Source organism: Anomaloglossus baeobatrachus, chromosome 4, assembly GCF_048569485.1.
Source record: "Anomaloglossus baeobatrachus isolate aAnoBae1 chromosome 4, aAnoBae1.hap1, whole genome shotgun sequence".
Taxonomy (NCBI): Eukaryota; Metazoa; Chordata; class Amphibia; order Anura; family Aromobatidae; genus Anomaloglossus; species Anomaloglossus baeobatrachus.
Window position 1 is genome coordinate 571,876,352 of NC_134356.1, and position 17,367 is coordinate 571,893,718.

At 43.6% G+C, this 17,367-nt stretch overlaps 1 protein-coding gene across 2 annotated transcripts; it reads right to left on the bottom strand.

Moving 5' to 3' along the window:
• Positions 1–273: 273 nt before the first annotated feature.
• CALML4 (calmodulin like 4) lies at positions 274–17,014 on the bottom strand. Of its 2 annotated transcripts, XM_075342868.1 has the most exons (5): positions 16,924–17,014; positions 16,709–16,739; positions 13,990–14,130; positions 4,082–4,270; positions 274–1,481 (listed from the first exon to the last, which is right to left on the bottom strand). In XM_075342868.1, exons 1-5 carry the CDS (start codon positions 16,924–16,926, stop codon positions 1,384–1,386), a joined length of 462 nt encoding a protein of 153 aa, XP_075198983.1. In that variant the 5' UTR covers positions 16,927–17,014; the 3' UTR covers positions 274–1,383. The 2 variants fall into 2 exon arrangements, with proteins under 2 accessions (XP_075198983.1, XP_075198984.1); XM_075342869.1 differs by lacking the exons at positions 16,709–16,739; positions 16,924–17,014 and adding an exon at positions 16,765–16,892.
• Positions 17,015–17,367: the final 353 nt, after the last annotated feature.

A 17,367-nucleotide genomic window follows, 5' to 3' on the forward strand; every position in this document is an offset into this window, starting at 1 on the left:
TATTTTTTTGCATTGACAAATTAAATGAAGATAATAATACCAAATAGTTTGTGATTGCAATCATTTTCAGGAAGAAACTGAGTATTATCTGACAGAATTGCAGGGGTGCCAATACTTTTGGCCAGCACTGTGTGCGTGTGTGTGTGTGTGTGTGTGTGTATGTGTATATATATATATATATATATAATATATATATATATATATATAAAAAATTATATTATATAATGGACCAGAGACGTGAGCAGTAAGGTGAGAATAAGCATATATCATATGTATTTATTTCATATTTTATTTTATTTTTTTTTACATCTTGTGTATTATGATCTGGGTGCAGAGAGACCCCCAAAGCAACATAAGGGACATTAAGTTTGTGGAAAATAACCAGGAAAGTAAAAAATCCACACAGACGGATACATTTTATTTTTGCCTGATTTGCTCATCTCTAATTCCAAATCAAAACGTTGCAGGCCATGACTGAAACATTGTAGACCGGTATCGCATACGGCATATGAGATTACCCACTTTTCAGTCTTCTGCGCAGCGAATTTAGGCCTTATTGAGACAATGGTTATCTGGTTGTACTTTAGCATCTGTCTTACCCGCTCTAACGGTATTGTAGGATCCTATCAGGTTAGTCTGGATCAGACTCTCAATCTGGCCAAATAACACCTTCTCATTTTTAGATCCAATGTTAGGTGCTAATATAAATAATATATGTTATTTAGACTTTCAACGATAAGTTTTCTGTTACAACTTCTTCACCTTCATGCACTTTTCTGCCTGTATCTAATAGAAAATGTATATTTAGACAGGTATACCTTATGAACATGTTTAATAATAGTATGGTCCACAACATTGAGGTGTTTTCTGCTATCATTTATGAGAGGGTCATAATTAGTGTTGAGCGGATCCGAACTGTAAAAATCCGGATCCGCGCGGTTTCAGCGTCCGATCCGGGTCCGACCTAGATCCAGGAATCCGGCTGCACGATCCGGGTTCGGATTTTCTCTCTCTGTCTCTCTGTCTATGTCTCTCTCCCTCCTCCCCCATTGACTTACATTGAGCCGCTCAACTCTAGTCATAATAGTTTGGGGTAATGAGAAGTGGATCCATGCTGGGGACCAATTTAGTTGTGTTGGACCCTTCTTGTTTTAGTCTGCTCGGTAAGTAAATGGCCCAACTGTAACACCATATTCACACACACACACACACACACACACACACACACACACACACACACACACACACACACACACACACACACACACACCCAAAAAAAAAAAAAAAAAATTCCTAAAATTTTTTCATTTTCAGCCCTGGAGAACACCTTTCAGGTGGATGTGGAAATCTGGAAGCATCAAAGAGGTCGCCGCATGTTGGGCTTCAGTAGTCGGGTGTTGGTAGTGTGATCTTCCTTACAAAGTCTTCATACCGCACCATTCCATCAGGCCCAACATTAGCATCTCGAAAGAGGTCATCCACTGAAGTGGGAGAAAAAAACAAATGTTTTGTAATGTGTGAGCTCCATTCAGGTGAATACTACACTGCCTTCTTTTAGGCTGTGTGGAAATATTTTGGTGTGGATATGATAATGGTTTTGCACTCCAGAAATGCTGTGGTACAAGAGGTTCATGCTGATATTCACTCAGAGATGCAGTGTTTCAGAGAAGACCTACTTTGAAAGCCGTCCGGGGACTAGGATGACAAGTTCAAAGCGGCTTTTCTCCCACTACCCTGAATTGACAGATGTCTCCATATGTCTATGTATAAAGAGAGACCTGTCAGTCTATGGGTGTGTGGCAGTGACCTGACTCTTGGACTAGTCATTCAAAACACATCATCCCCGAAAAGCATTTCAAAGCGTTTTTTTTCTATAAAACGCAGCGGTGTTTGGGCTCATGCAGATATCTGTGTAAATTGGACCAATCTCAGACTGCAATGGCTCTCCCAACCCAAGCATCACAGCCTTAGGGCTCATGCGCATGTTGCGTACTTGTATGCATTTACGCTGCATATTGCACTGCAGCGTAAATGCATGCGTCCTGCGTCACCAGCACAATCTATGTAGATACGTGATATGTGCGCACGTTGCTTTTATAAATGCAGCCATTTGGGTGCTAAAATTTTGACCCAAATCCGTGCGTTCAGAAAAGCAGCATGTCAATTATTCCGTGTGCTTTGGCTGCAGGTCCCGCTCTGTCTATGGGAGAGGCAGCAGCCAGAGCGCTTGAAATCAGCTTTTTTTCTACAAAAAAAACTGCATCCATTATGCAGTGTTTCTGCAGTGATTTGAAGCGCACATGTGCTGTCAAATTGCTGCAGAATATTCAGCAGTTACGTGCGTATGAGCCCTTAGGCCCCCTTCACACGTCCATGATTCCGGTACATATGACGTCCATTTTCATATGTAACTGAGACACGGGCATATGCAGACCCATTAAAATCAATGGGTCTGTGCAGTCATCCTTGCTTTGTCACCCATGTGTGACTCACACGCATGTCTTTGTGTTCCCCATGGAGACAAGTCTGTTTTTCTCCGACCGCACTGATATCACACGGACCACACACATGTACCGGAGGAAACGTGTCTTTGAAATAAAATTATTTTCTATGCTCACCTGTCTCCAGTACTGCTGTCACTTGCTTCCAGGCTCGCTCATTGTGCTCATGAATATTCACTGCACCACGGATCCGGAAGCAGCAGAGCCGTGGACAGTTGAGTAAAAAGTATCTGCTCTCCGTGTGCTATCACGGACAGCACACTGTGAACACACGTATGTCAAAATCACAGCACACGGATGGGCCATAGGCACCTTCAACATGGACGTGTGAAGGCGGCTTTATAGTAATACTTGAAGCTGTCATACTCCATTTGCCAGACCCGTAACCAGTCTTCTATTGCAGGCTGATTTGCACGGGTATCTACATCTGCCCTTTCAGAGTGAAATCTGCAATAATGTAGTCAATGTAGATTCATGCTGCATGTGTTTCAGATAGCAGCATTCATATGACCGGTTCCCTTTAAAATAAAAAAAAATTAAAAAAAAAAAAGAAATGGCAATTTTACATGTCTTACTTTCCAAGCCCCCTATAGAAGTTAGCAAAAAAGTAAAAGGCAGCGTGGATGAGAGTTTCCATGAAATCACATCCACTTTCACCAAATTTTTCATATTGAGCTGGGGAGAGACTAATAGTGGTTGCAGTGCAGAAGTACACGTTGTTGGTTTGTTTGTTTTTTTTATTTTGCCTGTTGCAGAGATAAAGTATTTGGTAGCTAATGAGTTAATTTTTGCTAAGTCTAAGTGAGTGTTATCAGTGATTGTTATTGGGGGCATGTCCTTTTTTTCCCACTTCTATTATGTTGACCACTTGGGCACAAACTCAAAGGAAAGAAGAACATGCCCCCACCATAACTCAGAACAGGCTGTGCCTGCATGAGGCATATAATGACAGACAGTATGATGTACACAAATTGTAATCGCTCTGTAGTGATAACAGACATGTAGTTTCCGACACCTTTGTCTAATCTGATAGCATGGGGGAGGGGAAATGCAGTACAGCAGAGCTAACAGTGCTATGAGGGGAAGAGACCTGATAATAGGATTTGTAATGTGTGGCACAGCTCAACTCAGAGGTGTTGCTCCTGATCCCACATTTGCTACCAGGAGATGAAAGCGCAAAGTTGTCAGTAATCACTTATGTTTGTTGTGCTAACAGCCACTGGTAATCCCTCTGCAGTCAGATCAGGCTGTCTGTCATTATACTGTGTGTCTCGCACAGGAGTAGCCTGTTCTAAGCAATGGTTGGGGTGTGTTCTTCTTTCCCTTGTTGCTGCCTGCTTATGATTGGTCAACATCATACAAGGGCGATCTTTGCTAATATCTTGGCAAATGGGGTTAAAAAAAACCCAAAAAAACCCGTTTTTTCTGCTCTGCATTCACTTACATTGTGTATCGCGTTCAACAGTGAAAAATTTGGTGAAAGGTCTGCCTGTGTACGTTTACAATTAAACAAAGGCTGATCGCTGTAAATATCGTTTAGTGCCGCCGGTCGGTCCGTGTAAATGGACCATTACTCGTACCTTCCTCAGGTGTTAACTTTTCTCCCATTCTGGTTAGTTTAGCCTTCAGCTCATCCAGAGGGATCATTCCCTTCTTCTGTCTGTCTGTCATCAGCATGGCTACAAGGATCTCATTCTCAGGGTCTTCCTGCTTCTGTTGACGATACATAATGGTCAAGAAGGTTGAGAAATCCACTTCTCCATCCGTTCCTGAAGAATAGAGACAAATGTCATTAATAATGGATAGATACAACATGTATCAAATTTATTTTGCATGTAGCTGCGTCTATTTTTATTTGTAACTGTTAGAAATCCCTGTTTAGGGGGAATACAAATATGGGAAGGATAGGAATCCATTGCTCATTTGCATACATGAGGACGCTGCCCAGTGCTCCCGAGGTCTAGCTCATGCCCAGTGGCACTATCATGGCACAGCACTGTGTAAAGCGTGACCGCTGGTGAGGTGATTGCGCAGGCGCGAGATTATGGGCAGCGCTGTGATTATCATCAACAAAGTCATCCAAATACCCGCCCATAATCTCTTGCCCGCGCTTTTCCCTCTGCCTCCACCTTTATGCGCAAGCGCTGGCCATATGAACCCACGTCACCTATTACCGCAGGCGCGAGATTATGGGCGGGTACTTGGATGACGCTGCTAATGACAATCACAGCGCCGCCCATAATCTCGCGCCTGCACAATCACCTCACTAGCGGTCACGCTTTACACAGTGCTGTCCCGCGATAGTGCCACTGGGCATGCGCAAGACCTCGGGAGCACTGGGCGGCGTCCTCATGTATGGAAATGAGCAATGGGGGACAGCGTAAAGCGGCCGGTTGCGAATAACGTATGCAAGAAAGCCCGCCCCCGTGACCATAAAAAAACATTTGCATACAAAAAGGTAAGACTTTATAAAGTATTTATTTAGGTCTCAAAGGGCGCACAATAACAACAGGAACCTTGCTAGAATGCAGCCCAGGAGATGCAGAGGGGGAATCTTTTAGGTTTATTGCGAAATTTCTGCTGACAGGTTCCCTTTAACTTTAAGGCTGGAAACACATCTATGCGAGTAAAATCGGTCCGACTGGGCTGAAAAAAACTCGGCTGATTTTAGTTCACGTTAGGTCCGAGTGCAACTCAAGTGCGATGCTTTTTCTAAATAAATTAATGATTTTACTAGCGTGTGTAATGCGTGTGTAATGCGTATTTTTTACTATGTCATCTGCCATTCAGCTCTGCTACATGGCCGCTGACAGCAGACACAGACAGCCATGTAACAGAGCTGAATGGCAGATGACAGCAGACACAGACAGAGCCGCACGATCAGAATGAACTCGGGTGAACTTCACCCGACTTCATTGTCATGCTGCGGCTCTATCTGTGCCGCGTCCTGATTAGCGGTCACCTGTGAAGGGCTCACCGGTGACCGCTAATCTCCTGAGTGACTGAAGTTAGCAGCCCTCTCTCATACTCACCGATCCCCGGCGCAGCGCTGCACGGCGTTCACACTGCTCCGGCGGCTTTTACTATTTTGAAAAAGCCGGACGCTCATTAAACAATCTCGTATCCCCTGCTTTCCCTGCCCACAGGCACCTATGATTGGTTGCAGTGAGACACGCCCCCACGCTGAGTGACACTGCACCCAATCACAGCAGCCGGTGGGCGTGTCTATACTGTGCAATGAAATAAATAATTAAATAATTAAAAAAATCGGCGTGCGGTCCCCCCCAATTTTAATACCAGCCAGATAAAGCCATACGGCTGAAGGCTGGTATTCTCAGGATGGGGAGCTCCACATTATGGGGAGCCCCCCAGCCTAACAATATCAGTCAGCAGCCGCCCAGAATTGCCGCATACATTAGATGCGACAGTTCTGGGACTGTACCCAGCTCTTCCCGATTTGCCCTGGTGCGTTGGCAAATCGGGGTAATAAGGAGTTAATGGCAGCCCATAGCTGCCACTAAATCCTAGATTAACCATGTCAGGCGTCTCCCTGAGATACCTTCCATGATTAATCTGTAAGTTACAGTAAACAAACACACACACACCTGAAAAAATCATTTATTAGAAATAAAAAACACTAACAAATTCCCTGGTTCACCAATTTAATAAGCCCCAAAAAGCCCTACATGTCCGGCGTAACCCAGGATGGTCCAGCGTCGCTTCCAGCTCTGCTGCATGAAGGTGACAGGAGCTGCAGAAGACACCGCCGCTCCTGTCAACTCCACGCAGCAACTGAGGTGAGTAGCGCGATCAGCTGAGCTGTCACTGAGGTTACCCGCTGTCACTGTTGGAGGATCCAGTGGTGGCCGCGGGTAACCTCAGTGACAGCTCAGCTGATCGCGATACTCACCTCAGTTGCTGCGTGAAGCTGACAGGAGCGGCGGTGTCTTCTGCAGCTCCTGTCACCTTCATGCAGCAGAGCTGGAAGCGACGCTGGACCATCCTGGATTACGCCGGATATGGAGGGCTTATTGGGGCTTATTAAATTGGTAAACCAGGGAATTTGTTAGTGTTTTTTATTTCTAATAAATGATTTTTTCAGGTGTGTGTGTGTTTATTTACTGTAACTTACAGATTAATCATGGAAGGTATCTCAGGGAGACGCCTGACATGATTAATCTAGGATTTAGTGGCAGCTATGGGCTGCCATTAACTCTTTATTACCCCGATTTGCCAACGCACCAGGGCAAATCGGGAAGAGCCGGGTACAGTCCCAGAACTGTCGCATCTAATGGATGCGGCAATTCTGGGCGGCTGCTGACTGATATTGTTAGGCTGGGGGGCTCCCCATAATGTGGAGCTCCCCATCCTGAGAATACCAGCCTTCAGCCGTATGGCTTTATCTGGCTGGTATTAAAATTGGGGGGGACCGCACGCCGATTTTTTTAATTATTTATTTATTTCATTGCACAGTATAGACACGCCCACCGGCTGCTGTGATTGGGTGCAGTAAGACACCTGTCACTCAGCGTCGGGGCGTGTCTCACTGCAACCAATCATAGGCGCCTGTGGGCGGGGAAAGCAGGGAATACGAGATTGTTTAATGAGCGGCCGGCTTTTTCAAAATAGTAAAAGCCGCCGGAGCAGTGTGAATGCCGTGCAGCACTGCGCCGGGGAGCGGGGAACGGTGAGTATGAGAGAGGAGGGGAAAATGACCGACAGACTGTGAGAGAGGGACAGAGATAGTGACGGACCAACAGAGAGAGAATAGAGACCGAGAGGGAAAGACCGACTGACAGAGAATAGTGATTGACAGACATTGTGAGACATCGCTCGTTTCCAGTGTTTTAGGAAACATGCGAGAAATGTATTTAGAAAATCGGATGTCACTAGGATGGTGTGAGTGCCGTCCCGTGACATCCGATTATTTACACGCTCCCATAGACTTGCATTGGAGAGACTCGCAGTAGAAACTCGCAAAAAAGCAGCATGCTGCGATTTTTTTCTCAGTCCGATTTGGACTGAGAAAAAAATCGCAAATGCGAGTTGAATCATTCACTAACATGTGTCCGATTCCAATGCGAGTTTTTCTCGCATTGCTCTACTGCGAGAAACTCGCAAGTGAGAAGCAGCCCTAACAATTAATGTTGCGCAGACCTTAGTGGTTTGGCTAATTTGCTATTTTGCAATATTGGAGACCTATATTACAAACTATTCAAATTATAAAAAATATGTTGCATACATAGATCTAAATTAAATTATTTTACACGATTCGAAAATTACAGCTGATTGTGGTGAAAAATCCAGTGAGTGGAATAAGTTTTGAATACATCACCAATTTTCTAAGTAAATATATTTATAAAGGTGCTACTGGCATGAATTTCTCACCAGATGTCAGAAACAACCCATCCAATCTACACAGATAAAGAAATCAAACAATAGATATCCATATAATTAGTGATGTGTAATAATAAGAAATGACACAAGGAAAAAGTATTCAACACGCTTACTGAAATTTATTTAATACTTGTACAAAAGCGTTTGTTGGTGATGACCGCATCAAGCCACCTCCTGTTTGGAGAAACTAGTCACATGCATTGCTCAGGTGTGATTTTGGGCCATTCTACACAAATACTCTTCAAATCCTGAAGGTCCCATGTGCACCTTCTATGAACTCAGTTTCTCTGAAACTTATTGAGAGTTTTCTTGGCTGTGTGTTTGGGATCATTTTCTTGCTGAAATGTTCATCATCATTTCATCTTCATTATTCTGATAGATGGCAGCACATTTTTATCAAGAATGTCTTCATACATTTGCTTATTCATCCTTTCTGCAGTTATATGAAGTTTGCCAGTTCGGTACGCTGAAAAACAGCCCCACACTATTATGTATGTCCCCCCTTCCAAACGTCACTGTTGGTATGGTGTATTTTGGTGCAGTGCCTTTTGGCCTCAAAACATGGTGCGTATTATGGCATCTAAAGAGTTAAATTTTGATCTCATCTGAGCAGAGTATATTCTCCCAGTATTTCACAGACTTGTCTAAATGTTGTTTCACAAACTTTAAACCTCCTTGAATATGCTTTTCGTTCAGCAATGGAGTCTTATATGGTGAGCCATACAGGCCATGGAGGTCACGTGAGTGCATTACTTATGGTTTTCTTTGAAATAATTGTTCATTTCTTATTACTTTTTCCCTGTATCATTTCTCATTATTACACAAATTAAATTTATGGGCATCTATGGTTTGATTTCTTTGCCTGTGTAGATTGGATGGGTTGTTGGTGAGAAAATAATCTCAATAGCACCTTTAAAAATATATTTACTTAGAAAATTAATGACGTGTTCAATACTTTTTTTTCCACCTACTGTATGTCAATAGCTTGTTTTTGGTATATATTAGCTTAGTTTATTCACATAAATGGTTATTACCAAAAACCAAGTTCATTGTCTATGGGACTAGCCAAGCTCTGCACTCAACAGTTCCATAGGCAATAAATAGCGTGAAGGCCGAGTGTGTGCAACTCCACTTGATTTAGGATTTGGCTCTAATGGCCAATCTCAGACTCACTGGGTGTCCCGGCAGTTAAGGGGGCTTTACACGGTAGCGATATCGCTAGTAATTTGTAGCGATAGCGAGCGTGTAAGTACCCGCCCCCGTCGCGCATGTGATTGTTTGTGATCGCTGCCGTAGCGAACATTATCGCTACGGCAGCGTCACACATACTTACCTGGTCGGCTGCGTCGCTGTGACTGCCGAACAATCCCTCCTTCAAGGGGGAGGGACGTTCGGCATCACAGCGACGTCACTAAGCGGCAGGCCAATCAAAGCGGAGGGGCGGAGATGAGCAGGACGTAACATCCTGCCCACCTCCTTCCTTCCGCATTGCGGCCAGCGGCAGGTAAGGAGACGTTCCTCGCTCCTGCGGTGTCACACATAGCGATGTGTGCTGCCGCATGAGCGATGAACCACCTGGATAAACAACCCTTACCGATTTTTGAGTTTGGGACGACCTCTCCATGGTGAACGATTTTCACGATTTTTGAGGTCGCTTAGGGTCGCTGGTCAGTGTCACACGCTGCGATATCGTTAATGACGCCGGATGTGCGTCACTAACAACTTGACACCGACGACAAAACATTAACGATATCGTAGCGTGTAAAGCCCCCTTTAGACCTCCAGTGATCAGGAAGTTTAATCCTACCACAAGGATAATGAACAACTATTTTTTTTTTTAATAACCTTTTAACTGTTTCATGACTGGGCAATTTTCCGTAATTACACCTTCATCTCTCCCACCCTCCTCATCCCAGGAGCCATAACTTTTTATTGTTCCATACACATAGTTATATGAGGACTTGTTTCTTTGTGGTATGAGTTGTACTTTTAATCACACCATGGCAGTATGAATCTCCAGGTCAGTATGATTACGCAGATATTAAACATAAAGCCTGCTTAACACCTTAGAATTTCGCATACGATATTGTATGCGATGTGACCCGCCCCCATCGTATGTGCGGCACGTTCAATTTGTTGACCGTGTCGCACAAATGATTATTTCCCGTCACACGTACTTACCTGCCATACGACCTCGATGTGGGCGGTGAACGTCCACTTCCTGGAGTGGGAGGGACATTCGGCGTCACAGTGACGTCACGCGGCAGCCGGCCAATAGAAGCGGAGGGGCGGAGATGAGCGGGACGTAAACATCCCGCCCACCTCCTTCCTTCCGCATTGCCGGCGGGAGCCGCAGGATGCAGGTAAGATCTGTTCATCATTCCTGGGGTGTCACACACTGCGATGTGTGCTGCCTCAGGAACATTGAACAACCCAACGTGCAATTTTTAGTAATTGAACGACGTGCATGCGATCAACGTTTTAACGTTCAATCGCAATCACACGGAGGTTTCCCGTGCTACAATGTAACTAACGATGGTGGATGTGCGTCACTTACGACGTGACCCCGCCGACACATCGTTAGATAAATTGTAGGGTGTAAAGCGGGATTAAGTCTTTTTCTTATCTAAATGATGACTTTTTTTTTTTTTGAAATTCCTAAAAAAGAAAAAAAAATCACTTGTGTCACCATTTTCCATGACCCGTGACCTTTGCAACTTTTGCATCGTTAGCTCATGGTTTTATTGATACCATTTTGAGGTGCATATCTGATTGGTGCATTTTATTGGCGTATTGTGGCAGCCAAAAACCCATAGTTCTGGCATTGCGATTTTTCTCTCATTACACCATTTACCGTTGATTTATTTGATATTTTTATAGATCTGACTTTGATGAACACAGCCATACTAGATGTGTAGTTTTGTTTTAATTTCTTTATTTTTAATGGGGAAAAAGGTGGGTGATTTGAAATTGTTCCAGAAAATGAAGTATTTATCCTAGAAAACTATTGCAACTACACGTTTTGTTATAGATGTTTATTTCCTTTTTTTTTTGTATATTCAAACAACACAAAAAAAAACTGAGAAAAAAGGCAATTTGGACATAATTTAACGCAAAATCCCAAAAATGGTCCAGAAAAAATTGTTGGCACCCTCCATTTAATATGTGGTTGCACACCCCTTTGGAATGAATAACTGCAATCAATCACTTCCTATAACCATCAACAAGCTTATTCCACTTCTCAACTGGAATTTTCGTCTCTTCTTTTGCATTCTGCTCCAGGTCTCATAATTGAAGGCGCCTTCTCCCAACAGAAATTTTAAGATCTCTCTACAGATGTTCAATGTGATTTAGTTTTGGACTCACTGCTGCCACTTCAGAACTTTTCAGAGGTTTGTTTTCATCCAATTTTCGGGGCATCTTGAAGTATATTTGGGACATTGTCCTGCTAGAAATCCCATGACCTAGGACACTTACCCAGCTTTCTGACACTGGGAATTACATTGCGATCCAATATCCTTTGGTAAGCTTCAGATTTCATGGTGTTTTGCACTCAGTCAAGGCACCCAGTGCCAGAGGCAGCAAAACAACCCCAAAACATGGAACCTTCACTATATTTGTAGGTACTGTGTTCTTTTCTTTGTAGACCTCATTCCATTTTCGGTCTTATCTATCTACAAGATGCTTTCACATAAGGATTTTGGCTTACTAACATACATTTTGGCAAACTACAATCTAGCTTTTTTATGTTTGTGTTCTGGTGCTGGGCCCAGCTCTTCCCATTGCCCTGGTATGGTGGCAATCGGAGTAATAAGGACATAAATACATCCCACAGCTGCTACTAAGCCCTAGCTTAGTGATGGCAGGCGTCTGAGAGACCCTCCATCACTAATTTGTAAGTGAAAGTAAATAAACACAAACACCCAAAAAATCCTGTATTTGAAATAAAAGACAAAAAGAACCCTCTTTCACCACTTTATTAACCCCCAAACACCCCTGCAGGTCAGACGTAATCCACACGAGTTCCCAGTGATGCTTCCAACACTGCTAAATATCTGAAGCTCACAGCGAGCGCCATAGAACAAGACTGCCCGCTCTGAGCTCCATGCAGAAACTGAAGTGAACCGCACGGTAACGTCAGTCAGTTTACTTGCGGCCACAGCTGGGAGACCTCCACCTGTGACTGAAAATCACCCAAGTGACTGAAGTGAGCCGCACGATCAGCAGAACGTCACTCAGGTGATTCGATGTCACAGATGGAGGCCGTGGCTGCGGCTAACCTGAGTGACGTCACTGCTGAGCGCGTGGCTCACTTCAATTGCGGCCTGAACTTCACAGCGGGCAATCTTGTTTTATGGCGCTCACTGTCCGCTTCAGCTACGTAGCAGAGCTGGAAGCATCGTGGGACCTCATGTAGATTACGTTGGACCTGGAGGGTTGTGTTGGGGTTAATAAAGTGGTGAAAGAGGGTACTTTTTGCCTTTTATTCGAAGTAAAGCATTATTTTGATGCTTGTGTTTATTTCATTTCACTTACAGATTAGTGATGGCGGGTGTCTCGGGTAGATGCCTACCATTACTAATCTAGGACTTAGTGCCAGCTATGGGCTGCCATCAACTCTTTGTTACCCCAATTGCCACAGCAATAAAAGTCCCGGGACTGGCGCATCTAATGGATGTGGCAATTCCGGGTGGCTGCTGGCTGATATTTTTGGTCTGGGGTGCTCCCAATAATGTGGGTCTCCCCAGCCTGAGATTACCAGCCCTCAGCTGTGAGACATTATCTTGGCTGGGTATCAAAATTGGGGGGAAACCATACACCTTTTTTTTTTTAGATTGATTTATTTATTGTACTGTACGATTTAGACCCGCCCACTGGCTGCTGTGATTGGTTGCAGTCAGACAGCTGTCACTCAACATGGGGATGCATCTGACTGCAACAAATCACAGCCACCGGTGGGTGGGGGAAGTAGTGCATATTCAATTCAGGTAATGAGCGGCCTGGGAAGTGAATGACCGGCTATGAATGCAATGCGACAGCCGCGCCGGTGATTCGGTAAGTGTGAAGCGCCTGCTCCTACCCCTTTGCGCCAAATTTTTGTCCCCATTGATTTTATGGGAATTGGCATCTAGCCAGATACCAGGGATCAATTCCCCGCAGATCCTGAGTCAGCAGGGGATTGATCTGCCAGTCCTCTGAAACGTAGGGACAAGACACAAAAAGAATTGACATGCTGCATCTTGTCTGCGTCTTCAAAAATGCAGCCAAGATGCAGCCAAAAAAACTGTATGGACAGCAAAACAGAAATCTCAGACTTTGCTGAGAGAAGGAAATGCATGCATTTACGTGCATCTTTGTGAAGTAAAAAATGCACCAAAAACGCAGTGAAATATGCAGCGTGTGAACATAGCCATAGCGTTTTATTTTATTAACAGATAGATTATGCAGACACTGATGAACCCTGATCCCGCACGACAGCTTGAATTATTTTGGAACTTGATTGGGGCTGGTTATCCACCATCCAGACTATCCTGTGCTGCAACCTTTCATCAATTTTTCTCTGCCGTACTCATCCAGGGAGATTAGCTACAGTGGCACGGGTTGTAAACATCATGTTGTGCATCGTGGACAAAGAAACATCAAGATCTCTGGAAATGGATTTGTCACCTTGAGATTGTTGATACTTTTCAGCAATTTTTGGTTCTCAAGTCCTTAGACAGTTTTCTTCTCCTCTTTCTGTTCTCCATGCTTAGTGTGGCACATACAGACAGAAAATGTAATAATTAAGTCAACTTCTCCCCTTTTTGGTTTCAGTTGTGATGTTCATATTGCCCATACTTGTTACTTGACCAAGGTGAGTTTGAACCAGCATCACATGCTTGAAACCAAATTGTTTACCCACAATCTTCAAAAAGTGCCAGCAATTTTGTCCAGACCATTTTGGGGGTTTTGTGTGAAATTATGTTCAATATGCCTTTTTTTCCCTCTGTTGATTTTTATGTTGTTCCAATACACACAAAGGAAATAATCATATGTATCTGATCTGATCCATGAGTTAAACAATGAGGTTATGTTTCTCGCTAATACATACCGATTTTCTGCACCTGCAGGTGACGGTTGACTTCAACAGGAGTAGGACAAGTCCCCAAGCAACGCATTACAGTCAGGAGGTCTTGAGCGGGAATCTTGCCCTTTCCCTTTTTATCATACAGGTTAAAGCATTCCTTGAACTCTGCGAGATAGTGACATATGAAAATACAATACAACATGAGAACAAACATGGACAGCGCATAACTTATCATGCAAGGTCATATGAGAAGAAAACACCGCACAGCAAAGGAAATACAGGGCCCTGCTTAGTGCTTATTTTACCTCTATCCTATGATCTTTTAGGTTTTTTCAATCTAACCTTGTGCCGCTTTACCACACCAATGTAGAAGCTGAATGTGATCATTATGAGCTGGGGTCTCTCTTTTACAGGCCCCCATGGTAGATGTATGGCTTCACTCCAGGGAAGATATGCTCTTAAAGGGAACCAGCCACCAGGCTTTTGCCCTATAAACAAAAGTCAGTGCCATAATGGTGCTAGGATGCTGATTAAAATTATATTTTTATTTGAGAATTCCGAAGCTTTATTGCAGAGCAATCTTTGTCCAAACTTTCCAAAATGGTAAAATTTGTGCACAGGCTTGAACATCGTGGTGGGACTTTGTGGGATGTGTCCTTTGGTACCATTCCTCCTCCTGCCTCACCTCCTTTTCTTTATTTAAATTTCTCGGCACCGCCATAGTCATCTCCACATTGTCCTCAGTAAAATGGCGCCAGAGATTGTGGTATGTGTATGCGCTGATTCCGACGCCATTTTATTGAAGACAAGGTATAATTTTAATCAGCATCCTTGCTCCATTTTCTCACTGCCTCTAGTTTATAGGGCTACAACCTGGTGGTGGTTCCCTTTAAGCCACTTTCAGACAAGCATAAAAGCAAACGTATTATGGACACAACACCCAGACCACCCACAGTCCATCAGAAGCAGCGGGAAGTCTAGGTGTTACTTGCTTCTGGGTCACTTGCTTCTGGGTCCTGTTCATTATACTCATTGCATATTCACTGCACTGCAAACCCGGAAGTAGCAGCAGCGCCGGAGACAGGGGAGCATAGAAGTTCCTGCTGTCCGTGTGCTATCACAGATAGCACACGGAGAGCACACTGACAGCAGACACAGGCACACACATACGCACCCACACCATGGACTGCGAAAAATGTGCATTTTTATTACGCTGTTTGGAAGGTCCCCACCATTCCTTGACTATTTTTGACATTTGTTATTTTAGATCATGACTCCATTAAAATTAATGTGTCTTTTTACATCTCCTTTGTTGTTGTTGTTTTGTTTTTTTGCATACGAATTGTCCACAGAGTAGAAATGGGGACATGTCATACTTAAACATAAATTCTAGTTTGGTGTTTTAAATCTAAGTCACCTGCCCCTGTGTCATGCTTACCTTCTGACAGCTTCACCTTCTATCACCACCACTGCGGTCAGTCTCTGGCGATTTGTGACCTGCCGGCAGCTCCAGTGTTTCATGGAGCCGGAGGTCACAACTCAATACAACTGTATGAGAGCCTTGTTCTGGCTCTCATAGACTTGTATTGGGAGCTTGGGACGTAACTTCTGACTTTCCGACAGTCATGAGTTACTGGCACAAGATGCCACTGTGGGACCAGAGTGTTGTCAAAAAAGGTGAAGTGGTGAAGATGCTGGAGGATGAGTATAAGAATGGCAGCAGGAGACGTAGATTTAATGCACCACTCCAGCTCTAAAAAAAACCCAAACAAACAAAAAACCACTGGAGTGGTGCCTAAAGTAGTCTTATGTGCAGTACATCAACCAGGTGTTGCATCCACACATCATTGCTGTAGTAGTAACAAGTAGATACAACAACTGAGTCCAGTATTTGTCGGGAGCAATCAAGTGCATGTACCACATATAATCACTGCACTTAAGTAAACAACCATCAACGGGGACCATCATGGTATTGACAGTGACCACTGAATCATTTATGGGGACCACCGTGGTATTGACAGTGACCACTGAATCATTTATGGGGACCACCGTGGTATTGACAGTGACCACTGAATCATTTATGGGGACCACCGTATCATTGATAGTGACTACTGGAGCATTTGTGGGGATTGATAGTGACCACTGGAGCATTTGTGGGGACCACCACAGCATTAGCGGGGATCAATGGAGCATTTGCGGAGACCATCGGAGCATTGGTACTGGTGTCACAGGGGATCTAACACATAGGCACATGGTTTGCCGATGGCAAGCAAGTTCTCGCAAGCGACCAGGAGATATCCCACTAACAATATCCAATCAGTTAAATAAAAAAAAGAAAACGCTAGTGAAATTTGTCACAGAACAATAACTAAGCTAAATTTACGTTGGTGAGATAACCTGACAGGGTCGTATCATTGCGTAGTCTTTTCTTTAACTTCATGAATGTCTCTACAAAACTAAGAACCCTGGAGATGGACGCTGTGATCAACCAGAACAGCGCCAAATAAGAGAGATAAAAGAGTGGCCATATTAGTTACTTTCTGTGCCAATCACTGTCCAAACTTATACAAAAATAAACAACACAAATAGGAGAAACAGAAAAGCAGGCCTGATAGAAATGATGGCAAAGTCACAAAATACACTTTGTCAATCGCTGCCCAATCTTATACCATAATGGACAGTGTTTAATAACAAAGCATGAAATACTTTTTCCAGAATTGTCCTTCATCTCCCCAAAACTTACTCTGTATTTCATCCTGAGACAGAAACTTGGTCTGCAGAAAACAGAAAGTCAGTTACCTAAACATCAGATCACCAATGTATGAGAACACGAAGAGTCTGAAAATGATGAAGAGGAGAACAACACAGAGATGTCATCATCTGACGCACACCAGGGCTCGTGGAGACCTATGCGCCATGGGGAAGGTTGGGCACAGGTATAGTCGGATCATAACCTACCATCTCTCGTCTCTGCTGTTCCTGCTTCCTGCTCTATGAAATGTTAAAGTCCACACAGGAAGAAGATCATCCCGCCACACTCCTATCATGGAGACCAGGGGTCAGATTCCACCATTATCCAGCAGGTAACCGCTCCTATTACCCTCATAAAGCAGCTGTCGCACAGGACTCCTGTTCCAATAAAGTATTTATGAAGTGTACACAGAATACAACCTATTAGATAATTCCCATACCGTACTTACAGACAATAAAATAAAAAAAACCCTCAAGTACATTAACCCTTTATTTTCAGCATGTGCATATATAAATGCAACACTGCATATCCTCATATTAATTATGCTGGATTGGTCTCACAAAAACTGTTGGATGGAGAATTTAATAATCTAACAAAAGAAAAATCCACCCTAATAAAATATAAATACTTTATTAATTATACGTAAAAAA